General features: G+C 42.3%; 1 protein-coding gene across 1 annotated transcript in view; it reads left to right on the top strand.

Annotated features, from left to right (window-relative positions):
* The window catches only part of nphp4 (nephronophthisis 4), a 162,026-nt gene that overhangs the window by 17,987 nt on the left and 116,618 nt on the right, over nt 1-27,421 (top strand). The window contains exons 4-6 of the mRNA XM_041066153.1: nt 16,093-16,262; nt 16,690-16,754; nt 26,707-26,856. Coding sequence (XP_040922087.1) covers nt 16,093-16,262; nt 16,690-16,754; nt 26,707-26,856 — 385 coding nt within the window. The remainder of the gene's footprint in view (nt 1-16,092; nt 16,263-16,689; nt 16,755-26,706; nt 26,857-27,421) is intronic.

Raw genomic sequence — 27,421 nt, 5'->3', positions numbered from 1 at the left:
TCACAATGTTTTCCAGAAACAAGTTCCATATACACATTACAGATCACTGGTTCTTGATTAATGTTGTTGTACAGTTTTTGTTATTTATGTATAACACACAAACACCTATGTAATACCCAGGTATAGTGGCAGTAATACCCAGGTATAGTAATACCCAGGTATAGTGGGGTTAATACCCAGGTATAGTGGCGGTAATACCCAGGTATAGGGGGGCGGTAATACCCAGGTATAGTGGGGCAGTAATACCCAGGTATAGTGGCGGTAATACCCAGGTATAGTAATACCCAGGTATAGTGGGGGTAATACCCAGTTATAGTGGGAGTAATACCCAGGTATAGTAATACCCAGGTATAGTGGCGGCAATACCCAGGTATAGAGGGGCGGTAATACCCAGGTATAGAGGGGCGGTAATACCCAGGTATAGTGGGGCGGTAATACCCAGGTATAGGGGGGCGGTAATACCCAGGTATAGTGGGGTTAATACCCAGGTATAGTGGCGGTAATACCCAGGTATAGGGGGGCGGTAATACCCAGGTATAGTGGGGCAGTAATACCCAGGTATAGTGGCGGTAATACCCAGGTATAGTAATACCCAGGTATAGTGGGGGTAATACCCAGTTATAGTGGGAGTAATACCCAGGTATAGTAATACCCAGGTATAGTGGCGGTAATACCCAGGTATAGAGGGGCGGTAATACCCAGGTATAGTGGGGCGGTAATACCCAGGTATAGTAATACCCAGGTATAGTGGCGGTAATACCCAGGTATAGAGGGGCGGTAATACCCAGGTATAGTGGGGCGGTAATACCCAGGTATAGTGGGGCGGTAATACCCAGGTATAGTGGGGCGGTAATACCCAGGTATAGTGGCAGTAATACTCAGGTATAGTGGCGGTAATACTCAGGTATAGTAGCGGTAATACCCAGGTATAGTGGCGGTAATACCCAGGTATAGAGGAGCGGTAATACCCAGGTATAGTGGGGGGGTAATACCCAGGTATAGTAATACCCAGGTATAGTAATACACAGGTATAGTAATACACAGGTATAGTAATACCCAGGTATAGTGGCGGTAATACTCAGGTATAGTGGCGGTAATACCCAGGTATAGTGGGGCGGTAATACCCAGGTATAGTGGGGCGGTAATACCCAGGTATAGTGGGGCGGTAATACCCAGGTATAGTGGGGCGGTAATACCCAGGTATAGTAATACCCAGGTATACTAATACCCAGGTATACTAATAGCCAGGTATAGTAATACCCAGGTATAGTAATACCCAGGTATAGTGGCGGTAATACCCAGGTATAGAGGGGCGGTAATACCCAGGTATAGTGGGGTTAATACCCAGGTATAGTAATACCCAGGTATAGTGGGGGTAATACCCAGGTATAGTAATACCCAGGTATAGTGGGCGTAATACCCAGGTATAGTGGGGGTAATAACCAGGTATAGTAATACCCAGGTATAGAGGGGCGGTAATACCCAGGTATAGAGGGGCGGTAATACCCAGGTATAGAGGGGCGGTAATATCCAGGTATAGAGGGGCGGTAATATCCAGGTATAGAGGGGCGGTAATACCCAGGTATAGAGGGGCGGTAATACCCAGGTATAGTAGGGGGGTAATACCCATTTATAGTGGGAGTAATACCCAGGTATAGTAATACCCAGGTATAGTGGCGGTAATACCCAGGTATAGAGGGGCGGTAATACCCAGGTATAGAGGGGCGGTAATACCCAGGTATAGTGGGGCGGTAATACCCAGGTATAGTGGGGCGGTAATACCCAGGTATAGTGGGGCGGTAATACCCAGGTATAGTGGGGCGGTAATACCCAGGTATAGTGGCAGTAATACTCAGGTATAGTGGCGGTAATACTCAGGTATAGTAGCGGTAATACCCAGGTATAGTGGCGGTAATACCCAGGTATAGAGGAGCGGTAATACCCAGGTATAGAGGAGCGGTAATACCCAGGTATAGTGGGGGGGTAATACCCAGGTATAGTAATACCCAGGTATAGTAATACACAGGTATAGTAATACACAGGTATAGTAATACCCAGGTATAGTGGCGGTAATACTCAGGTATAGTGGCGGTAATACCCAGGTATAGAGGAGCGGTAATACCCAGGTATAGTGGGGCGGTAATACCCAGGTATAGTGGGGCGGTAATACCCAGGTATAGTAATACCCAGGTATACTAATACCCAGGTATACTAATAGCCAGGTATAGTAATACCCAGGTATAGTAATACCCAGGTATAGTGGCGGTAATACCCAGGTATAGAGGGGCGGTAATACCCAGGTATAGAGGGGCGGTAATACCCAGGTATAGTGGGGCGGTAATACCCAGGTATAGTGGGGCGGTAATACCCAGGTATAGTGGGGCGGTAATACCCAGGTATAGTGGGGCGGTAATACCCAGGTATAGTGGCAGTAATACTCAGGTATAGTGGCGGTAATACTCAGGTATAGTAGCGGTAATACCCAGGTATAGTGGCGGTAATACCCAGGTATAGAGGAGCGGTAATACCCAGGTATAGAGGAGCGGTAATACCCAGGTATAGTGGGGGGGTAATACCCAGGTATAGTAATACCCAGGTATAGTAATACACAGGTATAGTAATACACAGGTATAGTAATACCCAGGTATAGTGGCGGTAATACTCAGGTATAGTGGCGGTAATACCCAGGTATAGAGGAGCGGTAATACCCAGGTATAGTGGGGCGGTAATACCCAGGTATAGTGGGGCGGTAATACCCAGGTATAGTAATACCCAGGTATACTAATACCCAGGTATACTAATAGCCAGGTATAGTAATACCCAGGTATAGTAATACCCAGGTATAGTGGCGGTAATACCCAGGTATAGAGGGGCGGTAATACCCAGGTATAGTGGCGGTAATACCCAGGTATAGTGGGGTTAATACCCAGGTATAGTAATACCCAGGTATAGTGGGGGTAATACCCAGGTATAGTAATACCCAGGTATAGTGGGCGTAATACCCAGGTATAGTGGGGGTAATAACCAGGTATAGTAATACCCAGGTATAGAGGGGCGGTAATACCCAGGTATAGAGGGGCGGTAATACCCAGGTATAGAGGGGCGGTAATATCCAGGTATAGAGGGGCGGTAATATCCAGGTATAGAGGGGCGGTAATACCCAGGTATAGAGGGGCGGTAATACCCAGGTATAGTAGGGGGGTAATACCCAGGCATAGTGAGGGGATAATACCCAGGTATAGAAATACCCAGTTATAGTGGCGGTAATCCCCAGGTATAGAGGGGCGGTAATCCCCAGGTATAGAGGGGCGGTAATACCCAGGTATAGTGGCGGTAATACTCAGGTATAATAGCGGTAATACTCAGGTATAGTGGCGGTAATACCCAGGTATAGAGAAGCGGTAATACCCAGGTATAGTGGGGGGGTAATACCCAGGTATAGTGGGGCGGTAATACCCAGGTATAGTGGGGCGTTAATACCCAGGTATAGTGGGGCAGCAATACCCAGGTATAGTGGGGCAGTAATACCCAAGTATAGTGGGGGTAATACCCAGGTATAGTAATACCCAGGTACAGTGGGGGTAATACCCAGGTATAGTAATACTCAGGTATAGTGGCGGTAATACCTAGGTATAGAGGGGCGGTAATACCCAGGTATAGTGGGGGGGTAATACCTAGGTATAGTAATACCCAGGTATAGTGGGGCGGTAATACCCAGGTATAGAGGGGCGGTAATACCCAGGTATAGTGGGGGGGGTAATACCCAGGTATAATGGCGGTAATACTCAGGTATAGAGGGGCAGTAATACCCAGGTATAGAGGGGCGGTAATACCCAGGTATAGAGGGGCAGTAATACCCAGGTATAGAGGGGCGGTAATACCCAGGTATAGTAGGGGGGTAATACCCAGGCATAGTGAGGGGATAATACCCAAGTATAGTAATACCCAGGTATAGTAATAGCTAGGTGTAATAATATCCAGGTATAGTAATACCCAGGTATAGTGGGGGTAATAGCCAGGTATAGTAATTTCCAGGTATAGTAATACTCAGGTATAGTGGCGGTAATACCCAGGTATAGATGGGTGGTAATACCCAGGTATAGATGGGTGGTAATACCCAGGTATATAGGGGCGGTAATACCCAGGTATAGATGGGCGGTAATACCCAGGTATAGAAGGGCGGTAATACCCAGGTATAGTAATACCCAGGTATACTAATATCCAGGTATAGTAATACCCAGGTATAGAAATACCCAGGTATAGTGGCGGTAATACCCAGGTATAGTGGCGGTAATACTCAGGTATATTGGCGGTAATACTCAGGTATAGTGGCGGTAATACCCAGGTATAGAGGGGCGGTAATCCCCAGGTATAGAGGGGCGGTAATCCCCAGGTATAGAGGGGCGGTAATACCCAGGTATAGTGGCGGTAATACTCAGGTATAATGGCGGTAATACTCAGGTATAGTGGCGGTAATACCCAGGTATAGTAATACTCAGGTATAGTGGCGGTAATACCCAGGTATAGAGGAGCAGTAATACCCAGGTATAGTGGGGGGGTAAAACCCAGGTATAGTAATACCTAGATATAGTGGGGCGGTAATACCCAGGTATAGTGGGGCAGTAATACCCAGGTATAGTGGGGGTAATACCCAGGTATAGTAATACTCAGGTATAGTGGCGGTAATACCCAGGTATAGAGGGGCGATAATACCCAGGTATAGTGGGGGGGTAATACCTAGGTATAGTAATACCCAGGTATAGTGGGGCGGTAATACCCAGGTATAGTGGGGCGGCAATACCCAGGTATAGTGGGGCAGTAATACCCAGGTATAGTGGGGGTAATACCCAGGTATAGTAATACCAAGGTATAGTGGCGGTAATACCCAGGTATAGAGGGGCGGTAATACCCAGGTATAGATGGGTGGTAATACCCAGGTATAGTGGGGGTAATACCCAGGTATAGTGGGGGGGTAATACCCAGGTATAGTGGCGGTAATACTCAGGTATCGTGGGGCGGTAATACCCAGGTATAGGGGGGGGTAATACCCAGGTATAGTGGGGCGGTAATACCCAGGTATAGGGGGGCGGTAATACCCAGGTATAGTGGGGCAGTAATACCCAGGTATAGTGGCGGTAATACCCAGGTATAGTAATACCCAGGTATAGTGGGGGTAAAACCCAGTTATAGTGGGAGTAATACCCAGGTATAGTGGCGGTAATACCCAGGTATAGAGGGGCGGTAATACCCAGGTATAGTGGGGCGGTAATACCCAGGTATAGTGGCGGTAATACTCAGGTGTAGTGGCGGTAATACTCAGGTATAGTGGCGGTAATACCCAGGTATAGAGGAGCGGTAATACCCAGGTATAGTGGGGCGGTAATACCCAGGTATAGTAATACCTAGGTATACTAATACCCAGGTATACTAATAGCCATGTATAGTAATACCCAGGTATAGTGGGGCGGTAATACCCAGGTATAGTAATACCTAGGTATACTAATACCCAGGTATACTAATAGCCAGGTATAGTAATACTCAGGTATAGTGGCGGTAATACCCAGGTATAGTTGCGGTAATACCCAGGTATAGTGGCGGCAATACCCAGGTATAGTGGGGGTAATACCCAGGTATAGTAATACCCAGGTATAGTGGGGGTAATACCCAGGTATAGTGGGTGTAATACCCAGGTATAGTGGGGGTAATACCCAGGTATAGTAATACCCAGGTATAGTGGCGGTAATACCCAGGTATAGAGGGGCGGTAATATCCAGGTATAGAGGGGCAGTAATACCCAGGTATAGAGGAGCGGTAATACCCAGGTATAGTAGGTGGGTAATACCCAGGCATAGTGAGGGGATAATACCCAGGTATAGAAATACCCAGTTATAGTGGCGGTAATACCCAGGTATAGAGCGGCGGTAATCCCCAGGTATAGAGGGGCGGTAATACCCAGGTGTAGTGGCGGTAATACTCAGGTATAATGGCGGTAATACTCAGTTATAGTGGCGGTAATACCCAGGTATAGTGGCGGTAATACCCAGGTATAGAGGAGCGGTAATACCCAGGTATAGTGGGGGGGTAATACCCAGGTATAGTAATACCCAGGTATAGTGGGGCGGTAATACCCAGGTATAGTGGGGCAGCAATACCCAGGTATAGTGGGGCAGTAATATCCAGGTATAGTGGGGGTAATACCCAGTAGGGCTGGGCGATATATCGATATAAAAGATATATCGATATATTTTTAAATGGGATATGAAATTAGGCCATATCGTATATATCGATATAGTTCAAACTTGCGCTGTGATCCTTGATCCATCCAGTGCGCATGCGTCACTACGTGTGCAGCCTGTTACGGCAGCTCCCGATTTTCTTTCACTTTTATTCTACTTTTCTTATCTTTGAGGCACTTTTCGTTATTTTTCTTTAATACGTTGGATTACTTTCTTTTCATCACACTGAGACATGTGGGTTGTGAGATTTTTGGGGCTTTTGTTTGCCGTTGCGTTACTTTTTTTCGGCGTAGCGACGCAACAACACCACATGGCCCGCATTGTTTACACCAGGGATCAGCTGTTAGACCTCAAGCCGGCTTTTTCACTGACAAGGCAAGAGGAGATCCCTGTTGAAATTTGGCGCAAGACACACCGGGGATGCAGAGGAAACAAAAAGTTACGGAGGAAGAGGGAGGCTCTGAAACATCAAAGGAGAAGTATTAAGCCGTGTCTCCCCTCTATCATCATGGGGAACGTGAGGTCCCTCGCAAATAAGATGGACGAGCTGATGGCGCTGGCCCAGAGTCAGAGGGAGTATCGTGAGTGTAGTGTGATGTGCTTCACGGAGACATGGCTGCACCAGGATGTTCCTGATGATAACGCTACCATCAGGGGCTTCCACACGGTCCGTGCCGACAGAGACTGCGTCAGGAGCGGTAAGCGCAAAGGAGGAGGGCTTGCCGTTCTGGTGAATAATCGGTGGTGTAACCCCGCTCACATCACCGTGAAGGAGCGCATCTGTGGCCCGGATGTTGAACTGTGTGCTGTCGGAATTCGTCCATATTATCTGCCCAGGGAGTTTTCTCATGTTATCATGGTGGCAGTTTATGTTCCCCCCTCTGCAAACCCAAACACCGCGTGTGACGTCATTCACTCTGCAATAGCCCGGTTACAGACTCAGCACCCGAGTGCATTCATTGCTATCTCGTGTGACTTCAAAAAATTTCCCTACGGGAATTAATAAAGTTTTTTCTGATTCTGATCTGATCTGATCCAAGCAAGCTGCTAACCCGGAGCTCTCAGCACCGCTTCCAGAGCTGAATGGGTGGCTGAGGATGCAGTGCTTTGGTCACATATTACACTTGGCTATTGGTGTTTTACTTTGTGTTTTATGCTGCTATTTCGACCAGGTCTCTGTTGAAAAACTGATTGTTAAATAGAGGTTAAATAAATTAATCGTGACATGTGACATGTCATATTTGGCTTTGACTTTGACTGAATATTTGCTCTCACTTTGTGATGAAAATATCGGGATATATATCGTAAATCGATATTCAGCCTGAAGATATCGGGATATGACTTTTGGTCCATATCGCCCAGCCCTAATACCCAGGTATAGTAATACTCAGGTATAGTGGCGGTAATACCCAGGTACAGAGGGGCGGTAATACCCAGGTATACTGGGGGGGTAATACCTAGGTATAGTAATACCCAGGTATAGTAATACCCAGGTATAGTGGGGCGGTAATACCCAGGTATAGTGGGGCGGCAATACCCAGGTATAGTGTGGCAGTAATACCCAGGTGTAGTGGGGGTAATACCCAGGTATAGTAATACCCAGGTATAGTGGCGGTAATACCCAGGTATAGAGGGGTGGTAATACCCAGGTATAGAGGGGCGGTAATACCCAGGTTTAGATGGGTGGAAATACCCAGGTATAGTAATACCCAGGTATAGTGGGGGTAATACCAAGGTATAGTAATACCCAGGTATAGTGGCGGTAATACCCAGGTATAGAGGGGCGGTAATACCCAGCTAAAGAGGGGCGGTAATACCCAGGTATAGTGGCGGTAATACTCAGGTATAGTGGGGCGGTAATACCCAGGTATAGGGGGGCGGTAATACCCAGGTATAGTGGGGCGGCAATACCCAGGTATAGTGGGGCAGTAATACCCAGGTATAGTGGGGGTAATACCCAGGTATAGTAATACCCAGGTATAGTGGGGGGGGGGGGGGGGGGGTAATACCCAGGTATAGTGGGGCGACAATACCCAGGTATAGTGGGGCGGTAATACCCAGGTATAGTGGGGGTAATACCCAGGTATAGTAATACCCAGGTATAGTAATACCCAGGTATAGTGGCGGTAATACCCAGGTATAGTGGGGGTAAAACCCAGTTATAGTGGGGGTAATACCCGGGTATAGTAATACCCAGGTATAGTGGGGGTAATTCTCAGGTATAGTAATACCCAGGTATAGTGGCGGTAATACCCAGGTATAGAGGGGCGGTAATACCCAGGTATAGAGGGGCGGTAATACCCAGGTATAGTGGGGCGGTAATACCCAGGTATAGTGGCAGTAATACTCAGGTATAGTGGCGGTAATACTCAGGTATAGTGGCGGTAATACCCAGGTATAGTGGCGGTAATACCCAGGTATAGAGGAGCGGTAATACCCAGGTATAGTGGGGGGGTAATACCCAGGTATAGTAATACCCAGGTATAGTAATACACAGGTATAGTAATACACAGGTATAGTAATACCCAGGTATAGTGGCGGTAATACCCAGGTATAGTGGCGGTAATACCCAGGTATAGTGGGGGTAATACCCGGGTATATTAATACCCAGGTATAGTAATACCCAGGTATATTGGGGGTAATTCCCAGGTATAGTGGGGGTAATACTCCGGTATAGTGGGGGTAATACCCCGGTATAGTGGGGATTAATACCCAGGTATAGTAATACCCAGGTATAGTGGGGGTAATACGCAGGTATAGTAATACCAAGGTATAGTGGGGGTAATACCCAGGTATAGTAATATCTAGGTATAGTGGGGTTAATACCCAGGTATAGTAATACCCAGGTATAGTGGGGGTAATACCCAGGTATAGTAATATCCAAGTATAGTGGGGGTAATACCTAGGTATAGTAATACCCAGGTATAGTAATACCCAGGTATAGTGGCGGTAATATCCAGGTATAGTAATACCCAGGTATAGCAGTGGTAATACCCAGGTATTGTGGGGGTAATACCCCGGTATAGTGGGGGTAATACCCAGGTATAGTGGGGGTAATACGCAGGTATAGTAATACCCAGGTATAGTGGGGGTAATACCCAGGTATACTTATATCCAGGTATAGTGGGGGTAATACCCAGGTATAGTGGGGGTGATACCCAGGTATAGTAATACCCAGGCATAGTGGGGTTAATACACAGGTCAGGGTTTTTCCTGGCTCAAATTGAGGCAGAGGTGGTACCATCCTGACCATGCGCCATGACGTGCATGTATTCTTTAAATTCAACTGACTCTCTTTTTTTTACAGGCAATATACTTTAAGTTAAGAGTTCCAATAAGAATATGACTATTATCATGTTAAAGCATTCATATATTAAAACTATATACATACACAAATCAGGTGCCAACTTTAAATAGAAAGTACACTTTATCCACACATCTCGCAACCAGACAGAATATTTCAGCCTCCTCTTTTTCATTCTGTAGAACCTCCTCATGCACTCCTTGTAGTCCAAGGCCTCCTGGTCTGGTCCATCAATGGCCACCTTACAACAGACATCTAAGTGCCTCTCCTTCAGTCTGTTGCGCAGAGGCGTCTTCACCTTAAACAAAACAATTCATCATGCATTAAGTATTTTTGTATTTATTCTGATACGACATGAAGCGTGATAGTGTTTTCAATCATATATTACAGTTTTGAGTGCAGAGAAGAGCCTCTCCACATCTGCAGTCTGGACAGGGGCTGTGAGGGCTATAGCAGCTGCAAGGCTTAGTGTGGGATACAGCTCAGCAGAAGATCTGGAAAGAGGAATAAAAAATAATGTTTCAATCACGTACACGTTGGCTTTGCGTTATGTTCCTAATTGGAAACGGATTTAAGTACCCTCGCCTCGCCAACTCGTCCTGTCCTGCATTCTGATTCTCGCTATCACCAGTCCCTTGTGAACTACTTTCAGACCTGACACAAATTTCCACATGTTGTCGCCACCATGAATTATTACATTTTAACTGCCTGTTACGTTAATTGCTCTGTTTCACCTGGACTCTTGACTTTCCTCCTCGTGAGGTCCCTTTTTAAAGTAGTGGCTGATTTTGCCTGCCATATCTGCAACTCTAAAAATCATAAACATTACTCTGACACGGAGGAAACTTTTTAAAATAAACACGACATGCTTGGATGCAAAAAAAACAAGCGATATTTACCTGTTTGTACCATCAGCCAGGGAAAATCAGGACACCAATAGCACCAACTAGCGGGACAAAACTGGAAAAAACACGAGTCGATCTGTTTATTCTTCAGTAGTTGCTTCAGGTCTTTCTGGTGCACTGCTGTTGATATAGCGCCTCAATAGTGGCGCAACGCTGCAACTGCAGTTAAAATACGTAGCTGCCACAGAGGGACATCAGTCGCTCAATCAACACAGCTGGAGTTTTACGCTGTGTTGAGTGATATCAATCGCTCTGGCTGGGGGCGGCACAAAATTAGCTGGAGGCGACCGCCATGCAATTTTGAACGCAGGAAAAACCCTGCACTTATAGTAATACCCAGGTATAGTGGGGGTAATATGGTGAGCTGTGGATCTATTAATGTTCAGTAATTATCCTGTCCAGTGGCAGTGAAGTGAACCCAATCATCATCACGTTATCTACACAACGCACACACACACAAATTTATATTTGTGATTGTAATCCTAGGGAACTATAACCACCATCACAGTGTTGTCTCTGGATCTGGCTTGCTTGCTCTTTTCTGCCGTAGCTTTACATCTAACAACATTTCTCCCTTACACTTGCATTTGCCTCTTTCCTGTCATAGTTAAGTTCTCTGTTACCCACAAAGGGGTCCTAGCAGAATCCCCAGAAGCTGTAGACAGGCTGGTTGTTGATAGTGACAGTGACTTCAAGCTATATGCCTCTGTGCTGATGATGTTTTAATGTCATCTCATTTCTGTTCGCCCTTCTTTATTCAAGTTGCGGGAGAGGTGGGGGTGGGTAGGGGAGGTGGAGGGAGGGGTGGATATTTACCCCTGTGAGAATCGATTACTGCTTTGTTGACAGTCGCTGCGGAGTATAACCTCTCATTAGGTCCAACATATGCTGCGCCTGGCGTTGCTGCCGATGCAAGCTGTTTTCTCAATGATATCTCCCACGGCTCCCATGGCGCCGGGAAGGAGCGAGATCTCATAACATTGCCTCAACGTAAAGTTCTGTTGGAGTGGAAATTTGGAATACAAATCTGGAGCTTTTCTCAGACAAACTGAGGCAAATATCAGTGCTGAGCATTTGAATGTGAGAAGAATTTAATTTCCATAATTAGGGATTCAACAGTAAGAGAATTTAGAATGAGCTTTTTCTCAAAATTTCTTAATTCAAACACTTGCATATAATCAGTAAGTTATCTAAAACTATCCAAAACTAAACTGACGTCTGTTGGCACATGACTCGCTTCATTTCCTGTTAGAACAAAACTCTACAGTTCATTCCTTCCTTATTTGTGGTGCTACCTCCCACAACAATACACAATGAACATGCGTTAACATAGCAAAACACTGTGTATCTCCATGGGACAGAAGCACTGGAAATTGTATTACTTCTCTTAATCACGAGTTACTTGTAGCTCCTTCTTTATTTATTTCTCATTCTTTGAATTATATTGATTCACTTTTCTCTTGTTTGCGATTTGTTCAGTTTTTGACACCGTCAGAAAGAACTGCAAAAGCACTGATGAACAAAAACCCTTTTACAAATGTGCCAAGTTTGCATAATGAAAACAAAACAACCCCCCCAAAAAAGCAAACACTACCATTAGATCTGTGAAAAATCTGCAGCATTGCCTTATAGTTGCGGAAGTGGAGCATGTCCTTTGGAATTAGAGCTAAATACTTGACTGTATATTATATTAGAGCTATAGAATTGATAATACAATAAAGGGACTGTACATAGAATTTAGTACTTTATAAAAGTGGATTGAGTTTGCATGCCATTTCCTATCTCTTTCTTTCGACCTCATTTCCTTCTGTCTCTCTACTGTTGCTACATAATAAGGGAATAAGAAAAATAATAATAATGCTAAAAACAAAGTGGTTTAGTGGGTTAGTAACTAGTCTTAGACAGGAAAGCCTTTACTGTGTAACAGCTGCAGATAGCGGGTGGGAGTTGAACAAGAGATCAACACAGCAAGGGAAGATTTTCCTTCGTTGCAGCTTATGACAAATCATGGCAAAGCTGTGTGGATTAGAAAACAGTGAGGCCTCTTTGTATCTGATCGAGGGGAAGGACAGAAACTTGGCAGTCTAACACCACTCCTGGAATCTGATGTTAATAAGAATACTTTCGGTCTTCCTGCCACCTGCATAGCTGCGTGTTTGACGTAGTTGACTGTAAGACCCGTTTTGGTCAATACATGTGAAGCACCATGCTTTGGCCTTGCTCCGAAGCAGGATCACGATCCGAGCAGGAAACAAAACATATCAGCCAGGAAATCTCCAGTTCTGAAAAAGACACTCTGAGGTGTGACAGGATGCAGCTGAAGCATGCTTACCATTGTGGAAAACTCGTTCAAATCAGCCCTTTATTGGAGATAAATGTATTTTTTCAGAACACACTTGACACTATTTTATCCATACTTCAGCTTGTCTGTCTCAAAATATTCAGAACAATTGAGGCTGTTTTCTTGAGCATTAGCTACATCCTTCTGTAAATGTGAATTATTATCAAATTGAAGAAGGGAGGTACGTATTTGTTTGAGTGTTTTTATTTTTTCCGGGAGATTGGACTAAAATCAAATTGGAGCTGTATCAAAGCAGTGAGGCAGATGAAAAAGGAATTCTACCTTTGAATTGGAAATCCATTGTGAACAATGTCCACGTTTGGATTGCTCCGAGACTAGGGACTACGTCTTTGACCACAATGCAAATTCTTCAGCATTACAGGGGGAGGAAATTTTGGGTGAACATAATAGAAAATAGATAGAAAATGTGCCCCCCCCCACCCCCAAGCTCTTGTTTATACAGCTTTGGATAAGTTCAAGAGAAGTTCATTCAAAGATGAGGCTTTGATTTGGGAGTTAAGGTTGGAGGGAAATAAATAAATAAATAAAGTGAGCGAAAGTAAAGTTTTCAGTCTATGAATACTGAATGACATGCATCTTGGGATGGGGGATATTTTTACTTTCTCAGCTCAGCTGTAGTGTTTGGTGCTACTAGAATATCTGTCTGAATTCCAGCTCAGCAAAACACAGAGTAAATGATCAGTACTTGAGAGATTAACTCATCTACCAGATGTCAGGTTAGGACAGATAAACTGCTGCATCAAGCTTTCATAAAAAATTTCCATTGAAAAAGAAGAAAAAATTTCCCCACAAATTTCAGAGCCTCTGTGTTCAATTCCCAGACACTGTGACTCGTCTCATTCTGTTTCTTTGGTCCGTGTTGACAAAGCCTTGAAGAAAAATTTGTCAATGCTGAATCGCTTCCAGCAGGACACTTTCATTCTAACAGACACACCAGTTTGTGAGCTGTAGTGTTTTGTGAATTTCAGCATCCTTGTCGACAAGGCAAAGTCCAATGGACATATGAAAACAAGCAAGTAGACAGATGACTAAATTATACCATGGCTAGACGACTATCTGTGCCTCCCAGGTTTCCCATTTGTATTCAGCTGTGTTTGTATTTGGAAAAGTAGTAATTTAAACTCGCCGTTCCCATAGATAAAAGACTGATGTGGCCGAAATAGGAATGCCTCTGAGGTTTTGAATTTGAATATATGGCTCTGTTGTGTCTGATAGCTGGATCTAAAGATGAACAGGCTATGCCACAGTGGGCTGGGAGTAATTGGCTCTGTATTTCAAGGTAGCTCATGTCTACTTATGTCATTTTTTTCTGTTGACACTGTCATGTTCTTCTTTGTGGTTTTGAAAAATAACAGGCTTTATTGTGCTCGGGGACCAATGGATCACAGAGAATTTGTGGGTCTCCGTATCATATTCAGGCCTTTGTGCATGTAAATCAGTGTGGCTCTGCTGTAGGTAGGCTGTTATTTTCAATTTCAATGGCAGATCAGAGTCTGTAAACAATAGCACCTACCTGGCTCAGACTACAAACAGGCTCCCAAAAGGCTTGACTGTCTTCTTCTGAGCTTGTGTAAAAATAGTGAGATCAGAACCCCTGTGTCACCCTAAAGACCCCCCTCGTCAGGGGGACATACCCGCCTCTTCAGCGTTAGATTTTTGATGTCGCATCCTCACCAATCAGGTATTCTTGTCAACCCTGGATGTTTGGCACACTCTTTATAGAGACTTGCAATATGGAAATTGTCACAAATGTGCGTGGAGTGACCACAGAAAATCAAAAAGCAGCACAGTTGGATGAAACAATGTGTTCTGCTCATCTTTCCAAGTAAGGGATAGTACCCACCAAGGTGAACATTTCGTGATTGTAATGAAGGCAAATGATCTTGAACTGAAATGCCATTTCATTTCGCTTCAGTCATTCAGCCTGACATCATGCTCACTTTAACCCATTTCTTGTTGGGAGAGGGATATTTTGTTTTGCCCTAACCAATCAGCAGTGAGTGACATATCCATTTTGCTGTTTTCATTTTCATTTGACATGTGAAACGGGGTAGTGGTTGCACGGAGCAGTTCACGTCTTTCATGACAACTGAACAAAAAAATGTCCATTTAAGAGTTGTTACTTACGTAAATTGACTTACAGCAACCTGTACGGCTACATCAGTCTCATTTACGCTTGTCACCATTTTCCTGTCACTTGTTTTCATGGATGCAGCTTTTTTGGAAGATGACATGTCCATTCTTAATCCCACCTACAAAGCTTTGATTTGTTGACTGTGTCTCTGTCTCTTCAAAACTGGAAGGTTAAACATGTCAGACATGTAATTGTGTACTTCACGAGCGGTACTTGTGGTATTGTTCCGCCCCCTTTTTTTCTTGGTGTCACTAATTTCCCGTTTGATGGAGAAGTTGTAGACAACCATGTTCTGTACACATTAAATAGGGATCCTAGTAATGTCCACACTGATTTTTAAAGCCTGTATGTATGTTTTTTGTAGAAAAACCAAAGAAACCTGGTGAAAATTACTGTCTATAGCTGTTCATTCTAAGTGTCAGTACTGTCTTATTTTGACCAGGCCTGGACCACAGTAACTCAAATGACAGCAACAGTTGATGCTGTAAGCCAAGGAAGGTACCATGGGACTGTGCACCATCTGTACTTGTTTATCATGTCATTTCCCTGAAGTGACTTTTGACATGCTGTTTATTGGTCATCTTGATCTTAGTTCCTTCTGTAATATGTTTACTCCCTCTTGCACTAAAAGAGCACACACCAATTGCGGAGAATAGTTCTGCCACTGTAGGAAATGTCAGATATGATTCCTATACTGCTAAGCTGCTGTATATCCAGACCAGACTCTTAGTCTGTAGTAAAAGGAGGGCTCAAGTATGTGAGCCCTCAGTATTACTTATGGTGATAATACATTTACACATAGATATAGCATTATAGAATAGGAAAATGTTCTTTTTAATATATAGTAACCAGTCATCACTATCGCTTAGGCAACTGTAGTTAGGCTTTTAGGGCAATCACTAACTTGTTGCTAAACTGCTAACTTGTTTTAAGTGTTTGTTTTTAACCTCTTGATGCCACAACTTGGTACTTGATTCAATTACAAGTGGCTTTGCCTTATTTAAAAATCCACAGTGTGCTTTACATCAGAGACCTTAAAAATGTTATGCTTTTCACTGCAGGGACATGGGAGTGAATCCAAGCTGCATAGTGAGTGAATTAGTATTGTAGGATTGAAAAATTTTTTTCACCCCATGTTTATGTTTCCCTAGGTCCTGTACTTCCATACATCTCTGCGGTTGCCCAGCACAGTGGTGGTTCTGGAGCTGGTGCTGTTGTCACCAAGGCCAGACGGTTCCCAGCAGGCCCTGGGTCGAGGCTTCACTGTCCTGGAGCTTTTTACCAACAGGCCTGAGGCTCAGGCTGCTGATGGCGACAGGAGGTGATTAGCACATTCCTAATTACACCAGTCAGGGATTAATGATGTATCACATGAGGACGTTGTTGAAGGACAGGAGTAGTTGTAGCATAGGGATTACTCAGTGAATATCATCCAGGAGACTGCCATCTTGTTTGGTCTCATATAGTTATACCTGTTAAGCTTTTGCAATAATGTGTAACAAAGATATAGATATAATACTTTTGTGCATAAGGTGTTTATTGAGTGCAGGTTCTGCTCTGCAATCACGATTTACAGAGGATGATCGGGGGTAGTTTGGTTAAGAGATACTAGTTTTAAATTCTAGAATATAGCTAACATATAGCTAGCACACAGTGGACACGTGTTTTTGTTATGTGGAGACTCACAGCAGCTCCATTCACTCACTCACTCAGTCAGTCATTCAGGTTGATTTCACTTTATCTCCCAGGCTGAATCTACACCATGGATCACCAAGAAGCCTGCTCCATCCCCTGCTGAAGGACACAGTTGACTGTAAGGACCTATTTTTATATACCATACTATTTTTTATTATTTATTAGGCCTAGTCACTTTAAGTGCTCCTGGAGTAGTGTAGCAGTAAAGCTGAGAGGGCCACAAAACATGTGAGGTTTAGCAGCATTTACTTCCAGGTCAGTAAAGCTACCTGCGTTTTCCAAGGTGAGAACCCTGACAACCACACACACACACATGACGACACTGTCAACAAACAAGGGTGCAGTTATGTTCTTTGCCGTGTTATGGCAAGTTGAGCTGTGGTAACATGTAATATCACACCAGAGACAGGAACACTTCATACACTCTGAAGGGATTATGTCAACAGGTATAACTCTGAGATACTGTAATCCATAAACATGGACCGGTGCTGTGTCAGTGCAGCTTTGCAGACACTCAGTCTGCATGGATGTAACTCATCACCAATTACTCATAAAGCTAAATGATAAAGTATCAAATACAAAAAGCAAATATAAACAGCTGTGTACCATAAAATAGTGAGGATAAGCCACACATTTGAAGCAGACCAGACCTTCTCCTTCACAGCTGGCTTGAAATGAAAGTATTTCCAGGCAGCCAGGCTTAATGTTTTATTGACCATAAAGTTCTCAGTGTTTTCTTTTAAGGCCAGTTTTTGTTAGTTTTTTTAGTTTACCTTTTAGCGATTTTTGTTTCTAGAGAGAATCTGTGCAAGTTGAGTCCCCAGCTCTCAGAGTAATTTTAAAGATTGTTGCTCTCTCTTTAATTCCCAACAATTTTATATACAGCAGGCAATAAAGCAGAATATTAGTTATGATTGAATTGAAAAATAACAGTATATCTCTCCGCTAATGGTTGACTTTCCTGGCTTTGCGTCAGAGTTGTTTTGGGGGAACTATTGACTGGATTATCTGTTCTAAGTATTAGACTAACATCAGTTAAGAATTTTAGAACAAATCTTCTTGAATTATTTAGTTTGCTACTGAAGCTCTGGGTTGGTCTAGATATGTCCTCGCTTGGCCTAAAACCAAGGCTATGAATTACAAAATACTTTAGTGCCTCACAGTATGAATAACACTATGCCCAGTGAGAGCAAGAGTTACTGTCTTGGCTATCATGTCACATGAATATTAGAAAACCTTCTCTCAAATGGACTCTTATGCTCGCTGAATTATTAACTACAATCCTGTTGTTTAGTGGAATGTTGCTTTCTTGTTTGAAGGCCCATATTACTGCCACTCTTGCTGTTGCTCTTTTATGGTCAGAAGTTTTTTCATTTCTTTATATCACTTTTATTGTCATCCACTGTCTCATCCTTGTCTCTGCTGCTTGATGTAAAACATTTTGAATGTGAATTTGTGCAGTCAAACAAGTATCTAAAAGTGTTTTGTGCTGCAGTGAAATAAGTACATTTCCTTATGGTGGTCACTCCCGTCTGATTGTGCGAAGGAGAAAACATGCCCTGGAGGCTGACGTTATTTTTTTTTTTTGTTCTTCATTCATTACAAATTCCACATTATTCAGGTTCCCCCGACTTTGTTTTTAAAAATACTGTGACTCCAGATAAGAGTAATATCTTTGTTATTTCTTGATATGTTGCAAATGAAGTTGAGGTTAAAAGTTGAACAGAATAAAAGTGAATGAATTTCAAGGATAAAATGCAGAATTTCAACATGCCTACCATTTTAAAGTGATAGCAAGCATCACATATCATGTCCCTCCTCAAAGTCCTGAAACCAGCTGCTGGCTTAAGGCGCAGACATAGTCCAAAAACTGATTGATGCGGTTCTGTTTATGCTACACTGGGTGTCTGCATACATGGACGTGCTCACATATTTTTTTTATCAGCATGTGTGGATATAAAATTTGGGCTACATGAGCTCATCGTGAACATAAGTAGATGACAAACTGCACCTTGTGGCTCTGCTAATCCTCTCAGACACTGAAACTATAAATTATCCTTTCTGTAGCGCTCAAGTTGATACATTTGCTAACAAGCTATAATAGTAAAGTTTCTCTCTCTTTCAGAGTTACTAAATTATGTATCCACCTAGCTTACAATTCGACTAATACATCTTAGTTTTTAGGTTTCCAAAACATTTTTCTGCCGATCCCTTTGGGATTCAGCCCTAAATTATTCTCAGCAGCGGCTGAGATCTGTTGAAATTTGACGTTTGATAAATGGCAGCACTTGCTCCTGTAGGTTTGAAATCATATATATTTAGGTTCGAATAAGCACTCTTCTGTGAGGTGAGGCTCTGCTTTTTGATTTGGTGGTGTCAGAAACTAATATTGGCTGACAGGCTATAACATAAGCTAGTATCTGTCCACTTGTGTCTTTGATAGTTTAAACCTTCACTTTGATTCTAAATACTGTGTTCTCAGTGCACACACTGTATGAAGTTTTCTCGCAGGACCAAACAAACCTTGGTCTTGTCATTTACACAATGGAGCTTATTTTCCATTCCAAGGCCAGCAATTGTACCCTGTCCCCAGGGGTTCCCAGGTAGGTTCACATTCTGTCCGATGTTTGCAGTGCAAAATGTGGTCTTTGTCTTTTGCCTTCTGCTGAGAATTGTTTGCTGCATCGCAACATGCAGCAAAATCTGTTAGAATGAAGAGAGGGTCAGAGAGTAGACTTCATGCTTTGCCGCCACATGGAAAGTCGTTTTATGCTACATTTTTCCATAGAAAATACATTCTGGGTTCCTCTCACAGTAGAAATACAGGCAGATAAATGGAAAGACACGGTGTATGGCGTAGCTGCAAATAAACACTTCATACTTACCCTTACCCTTGTTTGTGGGAGTTGGAGCTCAAATGTCAGTGAATTCCAGTTGGCAGTACCACTTGCTGCATCAGTCACATACTATCAGTGTACATGATGTGTGTTTACTTTGTGTATTTTGTCATGTGCTTTTACCAGTTAGTTGACAGAGAATGATAAATGAAATAATTGATGGGACATGAGGTTTGACAGTCGTTGACAGTTAGATTCCAACTCAGGACATTGTGGTGACATGTTGTGCACCTTAAAGTGTTGTTGGTGGATTTGTTTATTACAACATGTCTAACTCGCTTTTGAAGAGATAACATTTAATGTTGTGCAGCATATTAGGTCCACACAGTTCCTCTGAAAGTGTGGACCTGGAGGTGGTGCTAGATGACCAGTCATTAAGTTCCATTCTCTGGAGATCATGAGCCCTTCTTCTTCCTCCTCTAGCAAAGCTCACAGTAGTGCCAACTACTTTAGACACCTTTGTCCTTAAAACAAACATCCCAATTTTGTATACTCTAATTTTTATATTCGTTATTGGGTAGCTCAGGTATCAATTTTCTTTTTCCTTTCTATTTTCTTGGGCTTTTCTGCTATTAACTTCCATTCATCTCTATGTTTATCACCATTTGTTATTACTTTGCATTCAGGGCACGTCGGCGTTCGTTTAACTTTCTGTGTCCACTACTGTGTCGATTTGTCTAGTATTGTCGAGTCAACGCCGAGTTTGTTTGGTACTGTCTGTCGCTTTGATCATTGACAGGTCACTGCTCTCCATGCACTGCTTGAATGATGTGTTGATGCAGTGTGTGTGTGTGTGTGTGTGTGTGTGTGTGTGTGTGTGTGTGTGTGTGTGTGTGTGTGTGTGTGTGTGTGTGTGTAAGGTAAGGTTAAAAGACAGTGTGTTGCCCACACATTAGAGTTTTCTTTTTCAAAATTTGGATCAATGAACACAATAACTAGCTTTGCAAGAAAGTAAGAAAGTATTTTATGAAATCTTAATATGCCATCATCCAAATGCTTCAATTAAGAATATTTCTTTAACTGAATGGTGCCGCCAAAAGTTGCAATCCAGTTGTGAGTTTCACTAAGATCCTCATTCCTACAGGGCGGGAAAAGAGGGAAGTATTGAGATGTACTAACACATTTGCTGACAGTAAGAAAAATACAGAATAATTCCAGCCTTTTTCTTTAAAACTGCCACCGAAAAGCATAGAAATGTATGTGTGTGGAGGCAGATACTCACATCTACATGCAACTCTACAGAATGTTTGTACAGAAAGTAAATTTGAATGTATGAATTTATTGAAATCTTCCATGATTCTTCAGCTCATTGCTAAGAAATGCCACTGCCTGGGTATATGTGCTTGTTTTCTGAGTAAGTATGTGGTGTGGTGTGTGTAGGGGGATGGATGGAATTGATTGCCAGAACAGGAGCAGGGACAGACAGGGTGTATGTATATATTGGTGGCAGCCAAACAGTATGTATTTCTGTGTTCTACTGCCTAGTCAGGCTCTCTGCCACTGGTGGTGAAACGCACACACACGCGCACACACACACACACACACACACACACACACACACACACACACACACACACACACACACACACACACACACACACACACACACACACACACATACTTCCCTCTCTGGAAGTTGACTAGTAAGTGGACACATGAATATATAAAGAAGAGAAAGAATGAAGGAAGAAGTAGGGAGGGTTTGACTAGTAGACTGACTTGGAGGGAATGTGGGAATGGTAGGTGAGGATATGAATAATTTCTCAAAAACACTTCATGTAATGATAATGAGAAAACATACCACCACTTTAAATGACTCTGAAAAGGTGATAAACACATTTTTCACTTTCCAAGAGAAAATGAAAAAGCTTGCTCCTTTGGTTAAACACAATTTTAACCAATGAAATAGAAGTAGGACAAGAGGGTTAAAAGACAAGTGGATAAAACCCTGAATGAATAAATATCAATTGGAGACCAGTTAGTCTGTATGAGAACAGAAAAAGGAGCATTGAAAATATGCAGTAAAGAAATAGAGTGATGGTGGCAGAAAAGTGAAAACTTCTCTATTTTCCAAAGCTGGAGTCAGGGTCAAGAGGCAGGAAATGGGAAAAGGAGGGAAGATAGATGACAGGAAGTTGCCTTGGGGCTTTTGAAAGTCTTTAAAGGATGGGAGGCAAATGTAAGGGGAGGAAACAAGCACGGAGGGAAGCAGTAAGCTCATTGGCGTGATCTAAGCTTTTCTCAACCAACTGGGAGAAAAGGGGAAGGAGTATGAGAGGGATGGAGGGCTCCTCTGTGGCCCTCTTAGTGCGATGAGAGGACAAACAGATGGTACATTGTGTTCACATTAACATATCTTAATCTGAAGCAACACCACGATGCATTAATTTATTGTTTATTGCTGTGTGAGTGGGGAACAGAAAGGTAGTGCCATGACAAATTTTGTCACTGATATACCAAAAAGCCTCTCTGTTGCAGAGATAAAGATGTTTGCCAGGGTCTTCAGCAGGGTTTTCCCTGCATATCTGTCTCTAAGGCATCCCACAGAAGTGTTTGTTTTCACCACCTACGCCAGGCTTTATTGCTGTTTGGGTGAACTTCTAACTTCCAACAGACATGCTGAAGTTAAACAGCACTTCTCCCCTGTTGTGGTTCTCGTGTTTTGATTTAGAAGAAAAAACAAAGTTAATTGCTAAAATGATTACTCATATTATCTTCTGTCAACATTAGTCAGAATGTGTAGACCTGACTTCTTGGTTCAGTTTTGGCCTACAGCACACACAGTAATAGTGTGCACAGACAGTTTTCCTTTTGCAGTGTGGCATTATCACCATTCGGGTGCACTAACATTGAGTTTTACCTCTAAATTGAGGGGTCTTGTTTGCAATCTGATTGTCTGGTTGCTTGTGTTTCTTACCCTGTTGTTTCAGTTGCTTTTCTTCAGTGGTTCTCAAACTGTTAGTGTGTTTAATGTTATTGGCACCGATAAAGATTATGGCTAAAACCATGAAATGACGAACAGGAAAAGACATGTTTACGCGCTTCGGATTCGCAAGACTCATTGCAGACTCTCTTGCTTTGACACTTTCTTACTGTGACTGCATGGCTTCAACTGAGCAACCTGAAAATGCTCTAGATGCCATTTGGTGGAGTTAATTGCAAATTTGAGCTGCTTGGGCAGAGATACCGGTGGATAAATGCTTATTACAAATATATTGGTATCTGCATATACTGTTTGTTATATTTGTATGTTTGTTAAATATTGTATAGTTGTATGTTTCTGTTAAAACATAAATATTGGCCACTAAAATTCTCAAAATCTGTGGAAAATCAGAATCAAAATTTGTGAGAGCAGAGTATAACAAAGTAAATCAGCATGTTCTCTTATTCAAGAAGCTGAATCACCAAATACCAAATTTCTATAGAAGCGTTACACTCCTGGCTTCACTGTTTGACAAGTAATATCTAGGAAATTACATCCAGAAGCAAGTATCTGTTGATTGGTACCAAGCATAGAACCATAAAAATGTTGCGAGTCACCACTTCAGATCTCTTCAGTCTTACCTAGGTTGGCAGTAAAACTGTCTCTCAAAAATCTTGTATTTATTACTTTCTTCTTTCCTTCTCAATCCTCTCCCAGAACCACTGCCCCTGTTTTTCTGATGCTGAGCCATTTTTTCTGGCCCCCCCCCCCCCCCCCCCCCCCCCTTCACATTTCCTTGGTTTCACATCTCTTGCCAAGCTGCTGCTCAGCTGACTCTGAGGTACCACACCACTGCTGTAAGGAAATTTTGGGGTAGTTTTCTAATCTATGCACAGCATCTGACTGAAACCCAAGCTTGATGCATAATGAATAACAAGAAATAAATGATGAAAAAGTTTCCGACACCTGGGCACCATCTGTGTCAAGAAAGTTCTATGTTTGATTTCCCCCTCTCTTTTTCTCTCCCTTCATACCCATCCTACTTTTTTTTTGTATGTGTTTCATGGTAAGAAACAACTTTTCAGTGAAAGCTGCTGTCACCACTGAAAATGTTTGCAGAACAGAGTTGAAGCTGTGCTGCAACCTCAGAGATTTCCCCAAACCATTTTCCTTTTTTGGGCTTTAGATGTAAGCACCTTTTTTGTAGTAAGTTAACTGTTAGAGAGAGTTAAAGGGTTTGGCTGGGATGAGTCATGGACAGGGAGGGGAGGAGGAAACAGTGATATACTCCATCATCTTCTTTCCTTCTCAATCCCTTTTCTTTGACTTTAAAGATAGAGGCACTGGCTCTGCCCTGAAAAATGGATGAAAGCTGTCTACAATAGAAACGGATATTCTACCAATCCTTCCTGTGAGCCCATTAGCTTTCCATAATTTTATTGTTTTATATGATTGGAAAAGAACAACTTTATTAACAGGACTCTCCTCAAGTCCCCTAAGATACAGTTGAATTCAAATAGATTTATTATAAAATCTGTTTGATCTTCAGTCGTACTGTAGAGCTGATGCCATGTTGATCCATTTGCTGCTTTTTATTTTTTCTGTAAAAAGATTACAAATGTTTTTAATGTTCTTTCTTCTGTGGTTCTTAAAATAACCTAGTAACATAAATATGTCAGTGAAGGATTTCTTTGAAGTGTACTTCATGTCTTAAATCATTTTTTAAACCGAATTCATTGTGAAGCTGACATGGGGTGATATCTGAATAGATCGGTTTCTTCCTCGCAAAAGTCTGAACTTTATTTCTATACACCAGGTATTAAACTTTCTTTCTTGCAAACTTTCTTTCTTTTTTTCTCCTGGGCAAAGTTTGTAGGTAGTCCGAACTAAAAAAATGCATTGATCTTTCTAAAGCTGATACATACAGTTTATTCTGTGTGGATAACACCGAGCAGTTACTCCACACTCTTGGATGTTGTCTAGTTTTTCTTTGAACTGTAATGCTATATCTTTACATTTTACATTTTGTTTTCTTCTGTACATTAATGTACATTAATTAATTTTGGACACGTATGGCCCTGTGAATTATAATTTGGGCTTTACTGACTAGTTACTGACAAATATTTTGAATTTGACACCAATAGAGAAACCAAACAAAAAAGTGTATTTATATTATAAAAGTCATCATTTTTTAATATGTGGTCTGTCGTTTTATGTTGATTACAACTTGAAACCTAAGTGATTCTCTAAGTGTTTGCAGAATTTAGAAAATTAATTATTCCAGCACTTTTTAGGATTAAACAGAGGTTTGTGATGTTACACTGTCTCATATTTTTTACAGGCCACTTTCTCTAGCAGCTCTTATTGGTTAATGTGCAGATGATCGTCTGCATGTCACAACTCTGGGATTCCCATATCTGAGCATTTCCACTATATGTGTCTAGTGGTAGGCAGACAGCTTAGAGACAGTATTTTGTCCCTGAATACTGAATACCTGTTCATCTACAATACTGTGCAAAAGATTTGGGCACTTTAGATATTTAGATTCTTATCCATCATGTGGTACCACCAGGGAGGCGTCTGATTGGTCCCAAATTCATTCTGCAGCAGCATGACAGCGAGCCCAAACACACAGCCAGGGTCATAAAGAACTGTCTTCAGTGACAAGAAGAACAAGGCGTCCCGCAACAGATGGTCAGGCCCCCACAGAGCCCTGATCTCGACATCATGGAGTCAGTCTGGGATTACATGAAAAGACAGAAGACACTGAGACAGACTAAATCCACAGAAGAACTGAGGCAAGTTCTCCAAGAAGCTTGGAACACACCACCTGCCAAGTACCTTGAAAAACTTTGTGCAAATGTCCTGAGGAGAACTGGTGCTGTTTGAAAGGCAAAGGGTGGTCAGAACAAATATTGATTTGATTTAGTTTTTTTCTATTCACTGCAACTTGTATGAAGTTAACTGGTAAATTAAAACCAGTGCAAACTATGACAACTACCTTTACTTTTAGTCTCTGAAACTTTTGCACAGTTCTGTATTTATTGTGTCTTTATATTTATATTTATTTTCTCAGCATTCACCAGTGAATTTACAGGAACTGGCAACAACAGCCATCAACACTGTTACAACTGTTAAAACAAAATTACAATTTCAAAAATTATTCATATGTAGGTTTTCTGATTCTCCACCATTATAGTTAAGGTTGTTTATGCTTTGGTAACTACAACTACTTGGTTGAGGTTAGGCAAAAATAATAGAAACCAATGTTACCTTAGCAGAGCAGATGAGAACAGTGGTGTCAAAATGTGATGCTTTGTATGCCCAAACCTTCTATCCTGACCTCCTCAGTGTAAGAACAAACTTCCAATGCTGTCAGATGAGGACCCTCTGCAAAACACAACATATATATATCCACATGATATAATGGAGGTGGAAGAGAGTACAAGTTAGTGCTTTTAGTCTGAAAACTTTTTTTTTTAAACAAAACTGCTCTATGTGTTTGTGTGTGTAGAAAACTCTGATGAACTGTTATCATTATACCACTGTTTACTGTAATAATTACTAACCCATCTCTTAAATCCTCTCTTACATCACTTCCATTTCACTGTCTATAATGACTCAACGTCAGATTGTCCACTGTCAGCTTGTTGGAACAGCCTGTGGGAGTGAATGGAGCTTCCTGTATTGATTGTCACTGATGCCGTTGAAGGTGTAATCATTAACCCTGTCAGAGTGAAAGATTGTGATGCTGTTCAGGCTTGAAGGAGGCCAAACATACGCTGCGCATAAAACACCACATTGCTCACCTTCCAAACGGTCTGTGCTCCGTGTTGACGGTAGGAATTGTGGGTCGTCACTTTTCACTGGATGACCTGCTTGAAAGATGACATTGTCTACCTCATTGCTCATACCTTTTGCCTCATCTATGCTGCAGTGCTTTTCTGGTGGAGCACGTATTCCACGCTCAATGGTTGTCATTTTGCAGTGTAATGGAACATTGCACCAGCAGCCAAATGGAATATTGAAAAATGGAAGTGTTTGCGTGTTGGGTGTCATGTTGTCAGGTGACTCTCTGCTTCTGAGGAAATGTTAGACTTTGATGCACCAAGGAGATGGATGACTTTTCTGTGGCTGGGTAGGGACATGATGGTGGGTTGGAATATCATATCTAACCCCCCCCCATTTTTTTTACCTATTTTTCATGAAATGTGTATCCACATTCATATGTTATGTGTCTCTTTTTGCAGACAGCAGTCTCCTGAAGACTATTGATGGTACACATTTGGACTGTGTTGTAAAAAGACATCCTGCATTGGCTTCCATGATGCACCTCCTTCCAGAAAATGTCCTTGTATCTGGAGATGAGAACATTCCTGGGCTCGCAGTTTCTCCTACAGGTAAACTACACATCACTTGTAAAGAACTACGCACTTTAAGTGATTTAAGATCTTTGACTACCAGTTACTTCAGTGGAAGGCTTCAGTTGACAAGAGGAGAAGTCTGTTATGGCACTGTGTTACTTTCAGAGATGAATATGTATTAGTGTAGGAGGATGAAGCAGTAATGTGGTTGAAAAAGAGCCTGCATGTTCATTCATCGTCTCTTTACTAAGAAAAAATGGACAAATTGTTAGGACAAAATAAAAAGTCTCAAAAATGTATTAGAGGTGTGGCTCAGTTTTGACAGCAGGTTGATAAAATCATAGTGTTGATGAATTCAAACTGTTTGCCTTCTGATAAGGCGGTGCCTAATGATTTGTCACTGTTACTCTCATTAAGATAGTTTTAAACACATTCGATTTTTATGTCTGGCATCAGAATTGTTGACACATGTGAGAGATAGTAATACAAAACTGACCAAGAGTAAATGGTGGTGTGTGTGAGCCATGAATGAAACAATGTTTTATAATCCATGTGAGCTAGAGCTCACCTTAAGTTTACCTCTCTCTTGTAAAACTAACTC

Source organism: Toxotes jaculatrix, chromosome 2, assembly GCF_017976425.1.
Source record: "Toxotes jaculatrix isolate fToxJac2 chromosome 2, fToxJac2.pri, whole genome shotgun sequence".
NCBI classification, from domain to species: Eukaryota; Metazoa; Chordata; class Actinopteri; family Toxotidae; genus Toxotes; species Toxotes jaculatrix.
The sequence above is the reverse complement of the archived record's forward strand: the minus strand, read 5'-3'. Positions and strand labels throughout refer to the sequence as shown.